Source organism: Aotus nancymaae, unplaced genomic scaffold, assembly GCF_030222135.1.
Source record: "Aotus nancymaae isolate 86718 unplaced genomic scaffold, 86718_ANA_hifiasm-v0.15.2.pri h1tg000019l, whole genome shotgun sequence".
NCBI lineage: Eukaryota > Metazoa > Chordata > Mammalia > Primates > Aotidae > Aotus > Aotus nancymaae.
The window spans coordinates 2,360,623-2,376,363 of NW_026988431.1; the positions used below are offsets into that span (position 1 = coordinate 2,360,623).

Here is a 15,741-nt window from a genome sequence, read left to right on the forward strand (position 1 = left end):
TTTTATTTATAGAGGTATAGTTAGAACTGCCTCAGTAATGGTGGTCTGCCTTAGTGGTGGACTGCCTCAGCAATGGCGGACATAGTCACAGTGTGCCAGCAGAGGCCCTGCTGAGCTGCTGTGGGCTCTGCCCAGCTGCTGTGTGAACTTCTTTGTGGTTTTATTTATAGAGGTATAGTTAGAACTGCCTCAGTAATGGCCGTCTGCCTTAGTTGTGGACTGCCTCAGCAATGGCGGACGTAGTCACAGTGTGCCAGCAGAGGCCCTGCTGAGCTGCTGTGGGCTCTGCCCAGCTGCTGTGTGAACTTCTTTGTGGTTTTATTTATAGAGGTATAGTTAGAACTGCCTCAGTAATGGCGGTCTGCCTTAGTGGTGGACTGCCTGAGCAATGGCGGACGCCCTTCTGCCAACAGAGCTGGACTGTCCTGGGTCCAGCTGCACTTGTTGCAAAACACTCAGTACAGAGCGTTTCAGATTGCTGGTCTTTGTGGGAGTGGGACCCACTGAGCCAGATCACCTGGCTCCCTGTTTCAGCCCTTTTTTTTTCAGTTGAATGGCGGTGGCTCTGTCTCCCAGGCATTCCAGATGCAAGTTGAAACAGCCACCCAGATTTCTGTGAGTTTTTGTGCGGAGACCTGCTGCACCGGCTGAAACAACTGTGCTGGAGACTTGTGGTGCTTTTCAGCCCAGGAATTCCCTGGTCTGTGGGCAGTAATAACTCATTTGGAAATGTGGTGTTTACTCATCCTCTACATTGTTCTTGCTGGGAACTGCACTCCAGAGCTGTTCCTATTCGGCCGTCTTCAAGAAAATGAATCTTTAGGAGGTATCTACTGTGTGTCAATCACTGTAAACCTTGTATTATTTTTAGCATTCAGTTTCCCAAGAAAGAAGTCAAAAGCCAGAGATGCCTGGTTATTGATGTGTCTTTAGCCAAGGGTTACTCAAGGGGGCACTGTTAGCATTTTAATCAGCAAAGTTCTTTGTTGTACAGGACTGTGTCTGACTCAAGAGACATTTAGTGCTCCTGGGCCCCATGCTTTCCGTGCCATAGTTCTTCCCAGTCATTGTAGCTGCCAAACCCACCCCACTGCCTTCAAAGGCTACCTGCCCTTGCTATTGGCAGTAGGCTGTCAGTAAATACTGATGAATGATTTTTATTTTATTTTGTTTTATGTTGTTTTTTTTGAGACAGGGTCTCACTCTGTCACCCAGGCTGGAGTGTAGTGATGTGGTCACAGCTGACTGCAGCCCCCACCCCCTGGGCTCAAGGGATCCTCCCACCTCAGCCTTCTAGGTGGCTGGGACCACAGGTGTGTCACCATGGCTGGCTAATTTTTTGTTTGTTTGTTTAGGTAGGAAAGGGGTTTCATCACGTTGGCGAGGCTGGTCTCAAACTCTTGGCTTTAAGTGATATGCTCGCCTTGGCCTCCCAAAGGGCTGGGATTACGGACGGGTGTGAGTCACCATGCCTGGCCTGAATGCTTTTTAGAGAGCCAATGTGTGGATTCCATCTCTGAGCACGTGCATCTGTTGGAATAGAGAAAAGTGTCCTTTAAGCTAGTTTCATACTTTTATTACCTGAGATTTTCATAATACCTTATGTTTATGAAATAACAATATTTTATGTAATTGGAATATAGTTCTTTTTGTTGATTAAAAATGAGTATATACCATATAGTTTATGGCTTGATTTTAGTCACCTTTTCTCTTAAGCATTATGGCTCATCATTCATAATAAAAACATAATGTATCAGGTTTCATCATTATATTTTCTTCTTTCTTTTCAATACATTTTCTAAGACAGGATTTTATGGTAGGAATTTACAGAAATGCTGACTACAAATAGCTCGAAATCCATTTCTCCCTAACTGTTAGCATTTATACATATAAATGTCAGAGAATACATAGACATTTTATCTTGTTTGAAGTTAAATTTAACTAGTTGGCAGTGTTTCTTGGCAAACTGATAATGGAGGTATTATCTGTTACTAAATCTTCAGCCATATTATGTTCATCAAGTATTCTGTAGCCTGTATGTCATAAACGGGCTCTCTTGCACTTCAGTGAGAGGCATGGGACTGGAATTCATTCATTCATTCATTCATTCAATAGGTGGGTGTTTACAGTACTTGGGATGTATCAGTGAACAACACAGATAATGATTCCTGCTTGCACACTAGCATCGGTGAATATAATACGCAAATTACAAGTTCGGTTGGAAGGAGGTAAATGCTGTGGAGAATAATAAGGTTGGTAAGGAAGATAGCCATGCCTGGGGTTGGGCTGGAGATGCAATTTTAAATGAAGTGGTTAGGGAAGATTTCTCAAAAAGGTGACTTTATTTTTTTATTTTGTTGTTTATTTATTTTAGAGATGGGGTCTCGCTATGTTGCCCAGGCTGGAGTGCAGTGGCTATTCACAGGCGTGATCCCACTACTGATCAGCACTGGAGTTTTGACCTGCTCCGTTTCTGACCTGGGCTGGTTCACCCTTCCTTAGGCAACCTGATGGTCCCCAGCTCCTGGGAGGCCACCACATTGAAGCCGAACTTAGTGCGGACACCTGGTTGGCATAGCGCCCTACAGCCCGGAACTCCTACACTCAAGCAATCTTCCCACCTCAGCCTCCCAAGTAGCTGGGACTACAGGCATGCCCCACCATGCCTGGCTGTTTTATTGTTTTTTGAGACTGAGTCTCACTCTGTCACCCAGGCTGGAGCACAGTGGTGCCATCTCGCTCACTGCAACCTCTGCCTTCCAGATTCAAGCACTTCTCCTGCCTCGCCTCCTGAGTAGCTGGGATAACAGGCATGTGCCACCACGCTCAGCTAATTTGTGTGTGTGTGTGTGTATGTGTGTGTGTGTGTCTTTTAAGGCATAGTTCTGTTCTTGTTGCCCAGGCTAGAGTGTAATGATGCGAACTTGGCTCACTGCAACCTCTGCCTCCTGGGTTCAAGTGAGTCTCCTGCCTCAGCCTCCTGAGTAGCTAAGATTATAGGTGCCCACCACCACGCCCAGCTAATTTTTGTATTTTTAGTAGATGGGGTTTAACCATGTTGGCTAGGCTGGTCTTGAACTCCTGACCTCAGGCGATCCACCCAGATGTCTCGGCCTCCCAAAGTGCTGGGATTACAGGCGTGAGCCATGGCATTTGGCTCAAAAGGTGACTTTTAAACAAAGACTTGAAGAAGAAATGAGTACTTACTGAGCTCTCCTTATTTCTAGGCACTGTTTTAGCAGCCAGAATGGCTGAGTAGAACCTCTGTAATCTGCAAAAATGATTTGCATGGCCAGATTATGGATGTGCACATTAAGATGAGATGCTCAAACCACACCTGTGGAATGTGTCTATTAACATTTTTTTTTAAAAAAAAATCATTTTGAGATAATCGCCAATAGCAGGTATTTGTTTCAAAAGGAAAGAGAAAAAAGGCTGAGCCTGGAATGAGCTTTGCGTCCACATCCAGCAGGCCTTACAGAATTATTGCTTCTTCCCACTGGTGACGTCACGGTGACAAGGATCCTCCAGGGATGACAGTGACAGAGCAGGAGATGTTGCTTCAGTTATTTGAAGCAGCTTTTGTGGAGAAGCTTAAAAACAGTGCATCAGAGAACGGAAATTTACTCCTGCTTCTGATGCCAGGGGCTCTGTGACCTTGGGCGGGTCGCTTGAACCCCTCCCCTTCTTAGACCGGCTAATTATTTGTTAGACATGGTGCCTAAGCACTTGATGTACATCATCCTGTTTAATGAGATAAGTTATAAAACATGAGGGGATGAACTTCACAAGATAGCCAATAAAGTCCCTTTCTAGCTCTTGTGTCCCTTCCTTTTTGATAGTTCAAAGATGCAATTAGACTACTGTTTGTCTTATGATAAGCGTATGAATTGAAGCCAGGCCACAAGATACGATTATTTGTCATAGCTTAAGCCGTGGAGTAGGGCTGGGTCTAGAATTCCTGGTTTTTCTCTTCCTGACATCTCTCATGGTGTTAAGAAGGCCGTGTCCTGTTTAGCAGCGTTTTTTTTTTTTTTTTTTTTTTTTTTGGCAAATGAGCCAAGGGGGTTCAGCACTGGTTTCATTGTTATCGCCTTTGCACAAACACCAGCCTCAGATTTGCCTTCCATTTCATGAACTCTGAATAGGACTACCAAAGAGCTAAGGATTGGAGCTGGAGGAAGAGCAAGGAGGAAACCTTGCTGGGCGGGAAAACCGCAGTGAGTCTGCTGTCTCAGATAAGCTCCCATAGTGAAAGAACCCCAAAGGTGGTTGCAAGGTCTGCTTTCAGCATATTCGTTACTGACTTACCTCCAGAAGATCTGTGAAATGATAGACCCAGATGGTCCTGACGGCTCCTTTTAGCTCTAAAGTTCAAACATTCTCGTGATTAGAGTGCCTTTGGATAGATTTGCCTAGACAGATTTCACCCAGGACTGAGTATTTATCAAAAGCCTAATGTGCACCAAACACTCTGAGCTGACTCTCACCGAGTTTTACCCACTTCTGTGACTTGACTACCGGCTCCCCACCCTGTTGAAGGAAGAGCTTCTGCCCCTCACCTCCTTACTGTCTTCTTGTTTTGTAGATGATGAACCAGGTGGAAGGGCAGCAGAAGAACCTTGTGCACGCCATCGAGTCCCTGCCAGGTTCCGGCCCCCTCACTGCCTTGGACCAGGACCTGCTGCTCCTGAAAGCTACCTCTGCTGCCACCCTCAGCTGCCTTGGGGAGTGCCTCAACTTGTTACAGCAGAGCGTGCACCAGGCGGGTCAGCCCAGCCACAAGCCAGGAGCCTCAGGTAAGACCCCGGGGGGTTCGTCCATGTTTGGAATGAGTACACTGTGTGTGTGTGTGTGTGTCTCCCATTGTCTTCGATCCATCCATCCTTATGTCCGAGTGTTTCTACTGCGCTTTCTAAACTCTCCTCTTTGGGATATATTTTTATTTTACAAGTTACAAATGTATAACATTTTATGAAAAATGTAACTCTGCATTCATCCTTCCTGCCCTTCCTCTACTGTTTGGGATCTATTTTTATTGCACAAGTTATAAATGTAACATTTTATGAAAAATGTAACTAACATATTTATATACATACTGTGGGACACCTTTCAAACTTTCTGGCATCACATTATAAGTCTCATTCCATTCATGGAGTTTGCACTCAGCATTCTGTTTTTAAGCTCCACTGGCATGCAGCATCTGGTTTGTTATTTCTGTGCTGTGGGGCTACCACCTTATACCCCGCCACACTTGGATGCAGACACGCACAGCACTGCCTCCAGCTCTCTGCCCCACTCACCTCGCTGCAGTAAATATCCTCATGCCTGTCCCCTTATGAGGATACCTCTGGGATACATGCTGGGAGTATCTTTAGCTCTTAATCAAGAAGCCAGAGATAATAGTGTCCTCCCTTGAGATGCCTCAATCCTTTTAGAAGAGGGTTTAATCAATGAGCAAATACAAAGATATTAGTGAAGATTATGATAAAGGTAAAAATAGCTTGAGATTTGTATGTCACATAATTATGAAGTATTAGAATTAACAGGATAACGGAAGCCTTATTGTGCTTTGTTGCCCAGAGGTCACTTAATTAATAATGAAGGAATGAGGCAACATAGGTGATAGGAAGTAAAGCCAGGCTATGAGTGACAGTCTTTATATTTCATGCTTTCCCCAGCTGCCCTTTGCCCTCATTCTGCTGAAGTGTAAAAGGGACAGTTGGTTTTTCAGAGGAGATTGTGTGGCGGTAATTTGGTTTTCTTTTTGTAAAACCACCATCATTTACTGAACTTGGCCTTTGCTGCATGTTTTCTGAAATCTTTACAGAATAGGTATCATTATGCCCATTATTCAGATGATACGCGGGGGCACAGAACGATTAAACAACTTGCCCAAGGCCACCCGGCTAAGTGGCAGAATGAGGGCAGAACCAGACTCTTTCTGCCGTGGTAGGTGTCTTCCCAGCCTGAGGTTCTTTGTTCAATCCAGAACGCAGTGGGCTCAGTCTCCCAAAATAAGGCTGGGAACAGTGTCTTGCGAGCATTATAGTTCGTTCAGGGCAGATGTATATATGTTTTTTTAAAAATAATTTTAGCTGGGTGCAGTGGCTCATGCATGTAATCCCAGCACTTTGGGAGGCCTAGGCGGGTGGATCATGAGGTCAGGAGTTCAAGACCAGCCTGGCCAACATAGTGAAACCCCGTCTCTACTAAAAATACACACACACACACACATTAGCTGGGTGTGGTGGCAGGCACCTGTAGTCCCAGCTACTTGGGAGGCTGAGACAGGAGAATCCCTTGAACCGGGGAGGCGGAGTTTGCAGTGAGCTGAGATCTCACCATTGCACTCCAGCTTGGGTGACAGTGTGACTCTGACACACACACACACACACACACACACACACACACACACAAAGCTGGGCACTGAGGCTCACACTTATAATCCCACCCCTTTGGGAGGCCAAGGCAGGTGGGTCACAAGGTCAGAAGTTTGAGACGAGCCTGGCCAGCATGGTGAAACCCCATCTATACTAAAAATACAAAAAATTAGCCTGGCGTGGTGGTGTGTGCCTGTAGTCCCAGCTACTTGGGAGGCTGAGGCAGGAGAATTGCTTGAACCTAGCAGGCAGAGGTTGCAGTGAGCCAAGACTATGCTATTGCACTCCAGCCTGGACAACAGAGAGAGACTCTGTCTCTAAATAAATAAATAAAATTTTAGACTTCAGAAAAGTTGCAAGAATACTATGAAAAATGCCCATATATCCCTCTGCAAATTCCCCAAACAGTAATATGTTATGATATTTCCTTCATCTTTTCCCTATATTATGTATTATAATTTTCTAACCACTTAAGAGTAAGTTGCAGACGTGAAGTCCCTTTACTATTAAATACTTCAGTGTGTATTTCCTTTAAAAAAAAAAAGTCCTCTGCTGATTCAGGAAGAAAAAAAAAAGAACACTCTCCTCTAAAGACAGCACAAAGACCGAAATCAGTAAATTAACGAGAGTACGGTCTGCTTCCCTTTGCTGGTTATCCCGCTGATAACCTTTCTAGCAAAATAAAGAAATGTGGGTGCGGAATCCAGTCTCGGAGATTTGTGCGTATTCAAGCATGGAGCAAAGGCACCCAAACCTGCTTGTCTACCCTTCCTCTTCCTTCCCAGCTTTAAGAATGAATCTCAAATGCAGAAGCTCAATGAGGCTTTTCGACATTTTCTCATCTGGAAGGAGGCTCAGTGATCCCCACTGAGGCCTGGGCACAAATTTGGAGCGAGACTGGAGACTTCTCAAAGTTTCTGTGGTCTCTCTTGCCCTGTATTGTAACTTGTAGCTTCTCCAATGTAATAGGCTCATTCCAAGAATCTTTTGCTAGTAAATACAAGCTTGAATCATTTTCTTATTCCTAAAATTAATCCCTCTTGAAAAAAATATTTCTTCAGGGCTTCCTAGAAAATTCCTGCCCCCCTCGCCCCCCAATTTTCACTGGACCGCTGGCATTTTTAAGGGCCTGGAGGAGCAAAGCTCAAATGGATGCATTTCAGAGGTGGGGACAGGTTGAAATGGAAATTATTTGGAAAAGGAGAGACCAAGAAGTGTCCCTGAAATCATGTCACATCAGGTGCTGCCTCCTTCGTGTCCTCCCTGTGCTGTCTCCACCACTGTCACCTCACTTGCCCACTCTCCTTCTTCTTCTTCTTTTTTTTTTTTTCTTGAGACGGAGTCTTGCTCTGTCGCCCAGGCTGGAGTGCAATGGCATGATTTCGGCTCACTGCAACCTTCGCTTCCCGGGTTCAAATGATTCTCCTGCCTCAACCTCCCAAGTAGCTAAGATTATAGATGCCCGCCACCACACACCCAGCTATTTTTTGTATTTTTAGTAGAAATGGGCTTTCACGACGTTGGCCAGGCTGGTCTCGAACTCCTGACTACAGGTGCTCTACCTGCCTTAGCCTCCCAAAGTGCTGGGATGACAGGCATAAGCCACCACACCCGACTGAAGTTTTGAAACAACCTACCATGTATCTTAAATCTATGCTATGCATTGGGGGAAATGGAATTACTTCTTGCAGGAAAAACGTCATAGTTGCCTGTGGTTAAAACAGAATTCCAGAATCTCAGGCTCCTGGGATAAGAGAATAGAGACTATGATGGCCCTGAGAATGCTGCCACAGAATGTTTATTTGGACACTTGGGGTTCTCAGGGTTGATAGTTGCTACAGCGGCTGCCTGACACACACTGATAAAAATATAATGGTTATGTCTAAGAAGTGCCAGTTTGGGCTGATGGAAATCAAAATCTCTTTAAAGTGAAACTCTGTTATAGTTTCATTTCGGTGTTAATAGGCAGGAAGGCCCGTCTTACCTGAAGCATCGCAAATCCCCGCGCAGATTGCTCTTGCCTGATGGCCCTTTGCCTTCTGAGCCTTACACTGTTTTTTTTTTTTTTTTCCTTTTGTCCCTTTTCTGAATAAAAAATGATTTTTGGTCCCGGGCACTTCATCTTGTATAGCATTTCATTGTGTCTTCTGGGATATATGTTTGCTTCGGAGCCTTCGTCTCCAAACGTTGCTCATTCGTGCTGTTTTTGTTGCAAACATACTGAGCAACTGGACTGAAATCTGAGAATGCTTTACTATTCGTCTGCCTCCCACCTACTCATTTGCGCTCCCAGACCTGTTTCTGATGTTATTATCTCCAAGGTATACTGGGTCTAAGGTGCTTCACTTAACTTCCATTTATGGAGAGGTGTGTAATTAAAATTCATAAAGTCATTTGGCCAAATGCGGTGGCTCACGCCTGAAATTCCAGCACTTTGGGAGGCCGAGGTGGGTGGATCACTTGAGGTCAGGGGTTTGACCAGCCTGACCAACATGGAGAAACCCTGTCTCTACTAAAATTACAAAAATTATCGGGGTGTGGTGACATGTGCCTGTAATTAGCTACTCAGGAGGCTGAGGCAGGAGAATTGCTTGAACCCTGGAGGTAGAGGTTGCAGTGAGCTGAGATCGTGTCACTACACTCCAGCCTGGGTGACAGAGGAAGACTGCATCTAAAAAAAAAAGTAATTTGGCTTTTTGGTCAAGTCTTAAATTATGTAGCTCTTCTACCATTCCCGGTGGCTCCTAAATCTACTTCAGCAGCTGGGTGGAGGCAAGCAGTTGATGGACTGGGTGCCTGTTTTCTTCAGTCTAGATGTTTGCCTCCCCCGTGCTCTGGGGAAGAGGCAGGCAGAACCACGCTCAGGACTGGAAAGGGTTGTGCTCCTTGGGAGCCTGGGCTTCAGGTGGGTTTCAAGTGTGGGAGAGTAACTGGGCCTAGAAAGTGATTCGAGGGTACGGAGGACTCTGCCCTCCAAGCAGAGCTGGTTTGTTATTTGCTTGCAAACCTTAACCCAGGTAACATGGTTTGAGTTCCGGGCAGACACCTCTAACCGGACAAGCCCATTCTAGTGCCAGGTAGCTGCCAGAACAAGTGACAGTGGAGCCTTGGCAGACTGTGGTAGATGACACAGGTGCCCCTCAACATAAATGAGGACAAAAGATCAAGAGAATATATCTGAGAGGGGAAGGAGCAGAGCAGAATTTAGTATACCTTCCTTAACTCCTACTTCCAGTAACTCTTCGTTCTCTTAAAAGATTTGTGGGGAGTGTCGATAAATAAGCCAGTTGCATTGGTCTTCCCATTTTGGGGTTTGATCAAAAGGGCAAATAAGTGAGACTGTTATAAGGACCTTGGCTCTTCTGGCTCTTTGCCTTCTTGCTTTTGTGGTGCTTTACGTTTTTCCAGAGACCTCTTCAGACTCGCATTTTTCATCTCTTTTCCACCACGCAGGGACTTCCTTTGCTTTCTTGGTCTCTTGTACTTTGTTTCCTGACACCTGCTGCTTTTGGTGAAAATTTGCCTCACAGTCACCTTCCTTTATTTTATGATTAAAAGCTAAGATAGGAATGTGATAATTCAGTAAATAGGTATATGAGTCCATTTCCACAAGTCTGGGCAACTTACAAAAGAAAGGGGTTTCTTGGACTTACAGTTCCACGTGACTGAGGGGGCCTCACAGTCACGGTGGAAGGCAAGGAGAAGCAAGCCACAGCTTATAGGGATGGCAGCAGGCAAAGAGAGAGCTTGTGCAGAGAAACTCCCGTTTTTAAAACCGTCAGATCTCGCGAGACACATTCACCATCACGAGAACAACACAGGAAAAGACCTGCCCCCAAGATTCAGTCTTACCCCACCAGGTCTCTCCCACAACACATGAGAATTATGGGAGCTAAAGATGAAATTTGGGTGGGGACACAGAGTCGAACCGTATTAACAGGATATCAGGAAAAGAGGAGAAACCAGCATTGCAGAATATTTCAGATAAGTGGGGTTTTTCCTTCCAACCGTCTAAACAGAGTTTTTGAATGCCAACTTCTCCCTAAAAAAAGCAGTTAGATACCAAGGCCCTGGCTTTCCACTGGGAATATGTCTTATGCTTTCAAGTGAAAATTCATTCTTACTGTGTTTTTCAGTCTTACTCTTTCAGAAAACCCTTTTATGTTTACTGAACCTGGGAAGCACGAATTCACTGTTACAGGAAGAAGAAAGACCTTCCGGGGCCCTCACCTATGACTGGCCTCTGGGCAGAGGCCTTGTGGCTCTCAACACTCTAAGCAAGGCTTAAACTAAGGCCAAGGATAGATTAAGACAATTCCACGGTCAAACCTTTGCCCTTAAAACTGCTGTTTTTCTCTTAGGCTCCTTATGCTTTTTGTTTTTATTTCCATACTGCTTTTCATGTTTTTTGTTTTGCTGTACGGGTTGTATTTATTTTACTCTTTAGTGTTTTGGGAAGAAATATGACATGTATGTATAAATTCTAGTAGTGGTTGTATTAAGTTTTTCATAAGCATCCTTTTTTTTTTTTTTTTTCTTTTCAAGATACAGAGTCTCACTGTGTTGCCCAGGCTGGATTGCAGTGGCTCTTCACAGGCACAGTCATAGTGCAGTATAGCCTTGAACCTCTGGGCTCAAGCAGTCCTCCTGCCTCAGCCTCCTGAAGAGCTGGGACTACAGGTGTGTGCCACCACACCCAGCTTCACAAGCATTCTTTAACCTGTTTTTTTTGGTAGTCATCAAAGGGATGACACAATACTTTTGAAACTTTTCTTTGGTGATGAAGACAGGGCATACTTTAACTTCCTCTGCCCCTCTAGTCTGCTTCACAGTTTTTGCTTCTATGATATGCGGGCAATTGTTATTAATATTTTAATGTTAGTATAATACTTAGATAATGTATGATAATGACTAATTCTCTTTTAAAATACTATGTGACTTAATATTCAGTTATATAACCATGCTTAGAAATATTATTCATAGCCTGTTCCGGAGCTGGGACCAGGATGAGATGAAAGAGGCGCTAGCCTTGAGTGCAAAATTCAAAAGGGTGCCAAAAGTTTCAGTAGTTAAGATAAACGATGCTTTAGTGCAATATCTTTAACTAAAATAATTGCAAAAACAATTGATAATGAACAAAATATCAGAAGTTTACATAAAGTCAGTGTCTTAGTTTGGGCTGCTATTATTAAAAAACTGTAGACTGGGTGGCTTAAAGAACAAAAGTTTATTTCTCACAGTTTTGGAGGCTGGAAGTCTGAAGATCAAGATTCCAACCTGGGACCAAAAGTTTCTGGTGAGGGCTCTTTTCACAGCTTGCTGACAGCCGTCTTCTTACTGTGTCCAGACATGGCATTTCCTTGGTGTGTGAGCTTGGAGGGCCGAGCTCTGGTCTCTCTTCCTCCTCTTTCAGGGACACTAATCCAATTGGATCAGGACCCTACATTATTTATGTAATTTAACTTGTTTCTTGATCCTTCCTTATATTTTACACCTGAGGTGAATGTCTTCCTTGCCTGACCATCGACCCAACCCTACTCAGCTCTGTTTAACTGAGTTCATTGCTTACCACAAGTTTTTTTTTTTTATTTTTTATATATGACTTCCCTGTTTCTTGAGTTCTTAATTCTTTCTTTAATGCATACGTTGGTAAATGTTTTCAAGTCTTTTTTCCTGCAAGAAGGTAGAATCATTTCTGAGTCTCTGCAGTGCTGCTGAGAGGGCACATGGTGCAGAGAGTAAGAGTTTGGGCTGTGGAGCTCAGCTGCATGGGTTTTAATCTGATTCTACCACTGACTGGTTCTTAATGCTTTTGTTTCTTTATCTGTCAAGTAGCCATGGTAGTAATACGTACGTGCCTCATGGGTCACCGTTAGGATTAGATGAGGCAATGGTTAGATAGTATGTACAACAGTACTTGGCACCTAGCAACAGCTCAATAAATGTTGGCCATTCTTACTAGGGGAAAGACATTTTGGCTGGAGATGAATGCTATCCCCCAGCTCCCCAACCCACTCCAAATCTGCCGGTTTCTATTTGCAATCTTCTGTTTGCCTATTCATCTTTTTGCATTTAATGTTGTTGCAAAATTCAAGACTGATTTATTTTTTCCCCTTTAAGGCAGGTCTAATTTTTCTGCTTCCGTGATTGGAAAATTTTTCCTTGATTTTTGTTATTCAAAAATGTTGCCAAACTTCGTAAACTAGGGATTCATTACACTGTTCTGTCTACTTTTGTGTTTGGAATGTCAGGAATAAAAAGCCTAAGAAAGTATCGCCAAGCTGCATATAAATGTGCATGTCTTCCCATTGATTTTGCTGGAGTGTGGTGGCTTCTTTCAGCAGCCCCCACAGCTCTCTGTTTAGCCCAGGACATGTATCTGTACTTACATTTTTGTCTATCCACTGATCTGATCTCTCTCCTTCAGAACATGGATCCTTTATCTCTTGGATCTCTGTTGTGCATTTTCTCTATTATCTTGTTTTTTTTTTTTTTTTTGAGATGGAGTCTCACTCTGTTGCCCAGGCTGGAGTACAGTGGTGCAATCTCGGCTCACTGCATCCTCCACCTCCCTGGTTCAAGCAATTCTCATGTTTCAGCCTCCCGAGTAGCTGGGATTACAGGTGTGTGCCACCATCCTTGGCTAATTTTTGTATGTTTAGTAGAGATGGGGTTTTACCATGTTGGCTAGGCTGGTCTCAAACTCCTGTTTTTTAGTATATGTACTGTTGAAGCGAGCACAGGTCTTGAACTCCTGACGTCAGGTGATTCACCCACCTTGGCCTCCCAAAATGTTGGGATTACAGGCGTGAGCAACCGCACCTGGCCTTTCTCTGTTACCTTCTGCCTCATGATTGTCTCATCTGTGTCTTCTGCAACTGCACATTGGTAGAGCCTCCTTGTCTCAATACATTACTTATTTGATTTTCTGTAGCGTTGATTCCACTATTTCCTATTTTCAGCTTTAATTTTAATTCTACTAATGTTGGTTTAGTTTCCTCATAATAATTTCCTGATACATCCATCTCTCTTTTCATCTCAGCCTGTTTTCTTCTTCTTGTTTTCTGTTCTTGTTTCCTAGAGGGTGCTTTATCCTGTATTTATGTGCTGAGGAAACACCTTTCCTGGTGTTTTCTCCAACACCTTATGTTAGAAATTTTACATCCATTCTTCCTCTTAGCCTTCTTGAGAATATTTGTTTCCTAAGCTCTGTACAGTTTGTTTTATTCACTCCATGTAAGAATATTTTTGCCTTTATATCCAAATAAAACAGGTTTGTCCAGCCTCCTAAACCCATGATCTTTTTTTCTTCTTTTTTATTTATTTATTTATTTTTTTGAGATGGAGTCTCCCTCTGTAGCCCAGGCTGGAGTGCAGTGGTGTGATCTCGGCTCACTGCAACCTCTGCCTCCTGGGTCCTGGTTCAAGCAATTCTCCTACCTCAGCCTCCCAAGTAGCTGAGATTACACGCATGAGCCACCATGCCCAGCTAATTTTTGTATTTATTAGTAGAGACAGGGTTTCACCATGTTGGCCAGTCTGATCTTGAACTCCTGACCTTGTGATCTGCCCGCCTCAGCCTCCCAAAGTGCTGGGATTACAGGCATGAGCCACCCGGTCCATGATCATTTTTTTTAAAATGAGTTGGGCGTCTCTCTTGTGCACTGGCTCTTTGATATTCTGAATCCATAGGGTACACAGAAAGCGGTGTTCCCCAGCATGCTTTGCGACCTTTCCTTGTCCTGTCCTGGTCTTCGTCTATTTCAGGATACAATGTCCTTTTGCCGGTTCAGATTTTACTTCTTGCCCTGTTGTGCCCTGGATTGCCATATCTGGATAATGTTGGGATAGAGAGAAGGGAGAGACAGAGTTGAGGTATGGGAGGAATGGAGGGAACATTGTCCTGATTGCCTAGGCAAGCAGATCTCTTTTCTTTCCCCTAGTGTTTGTTTAAAGACAGGGTCTTAGTGTGTTGCTTAGGCTGGAGTGCAGCGGGGTGATCATGGCTTACTGCAGCCTCAAACTCCTGGGCTCATGTAATCTTCCCACCTCAGCTTTCCAAGTAGCTGGGACTACAGGCATGTACCACCATGCCTGGCTAGTTCGTTAATTTTTTGTAGATACAGGGTCTCACCATGTTGCCCAAATTTCTTCATCTTTTAAAAGATTTCCAAACTGTTCTACAGGATGTTTACTGCTTGTGTAATAAATTGTTTTTTAAATAGTACTCCTATATTTATGGAACAACGGTTTTGTGTTTTAGATCTGAATCCAATTTGAGGTTTTCTGAGGCAGGAATTGGTCAGCAGGAAAGGCAAGAGGTATCTGTCGATGTCTCTTAGAGCAGATTCTAGTGTCTTGAATCCAGGGTTGGTTTTCTTAGTCCAGCTCCATCTGCTTTGTTATTTGTGGACATTTCTCTCAAGTTCTGGTGTTAGTGCATCTTTAACCTTTGCTTTAGTGTTGTGAGTTTTTGCCTTTTGAAAACTGACATGAAGTGCGGCTATGTGGATGCTTTTTTTGCCATTAAGAAAAAATTAGAGTTATATACACACAACGTACAATGCACCATCTTGATCATTTTTATTTGTACATCTCAGTAGTGTTACTTACATTCACATTGTTGCACAACCAGTCTCCAAAGCTCTTTTCATCTTGCAAAATTGGAGCTCAAACACTAACCCCATTCCCTCCCATCCACTCTCCAGCCCCTGGCAACCACCATTCTATTCTCTTTCTTTTGGCCATTTTTAAATTTTTTTTAATTTTTAGGAGGCTATGATGTGCACTCCTCTTAATGTTTTCTGTCTCTCATTTATTCAGCACGTTCATATTGAGTGTGCACTCTTTGCTAGACCATGTTCGAGGTTCTGGGGACACAGCTGTGAGCAAGGACTGTATCGTTCTTGTCCTGAAGGAGCCGACATTGCAGTGAGGAAAGACAGTAGATAAGTAGATGACTGAGCTAATGAATTCAGTTAGTGCTAAGTCCGGTAAAGACGGCAAATGGTGATATGACACAGAGTGCCTTTCGGGTACTATTTTGGCCAGGGAGGTCCCAGAAGGCCTCTCTGAGCAAGCGAGATTTTAGCTGACTCCTGGATCTACACAAGAGACCTCCTCCCCTGATGTAGAAGGATCAGAGGAACAGCCCTCTGGGAAGAAGGAACAGCATGCACAAACATTCTAAGACTGTCTTGAACTTGGTTCATTTGAGAAATGGAAAAAATACTGATGTGACTTAAGTATACTAAGCAACGGGGAGAAGAGAATAAGATGAGGCTGGACAGGCCATAGAGCAAAGCCAGGCAGCTTAGATTTTGTTCCAATTGCAATGAGAAGCCACTTGGGGCCTTTG

The 15,741-nt window shown here is 43.9% G+C and overlaps 1 protein-coding gene across 2 annotated transcripts in view; it reads left to right on the forward strand.

Annotated features, from left to right (window-relative positions):
• Positions 1-15,741, forward strand: part of OSBPL10 (oxysterol binding protein like 10) — a 334,921-nt gene that overhangs the window by 231,318 nt on the left and 87,862 nt on the right. For both annotated transcript variants that reach the window (XM_064378585.1, XM_064378586.1), the window contains one exon: positions 4,589-4,799. In XM_064378585.1, the coding sequence (XP_064234655.1) occupies positions 4,589-4,799 (211 nt within the window). The remainder of the gene's footprint in view (positions 1-4,588; positions 4,800-15,741) is intronic.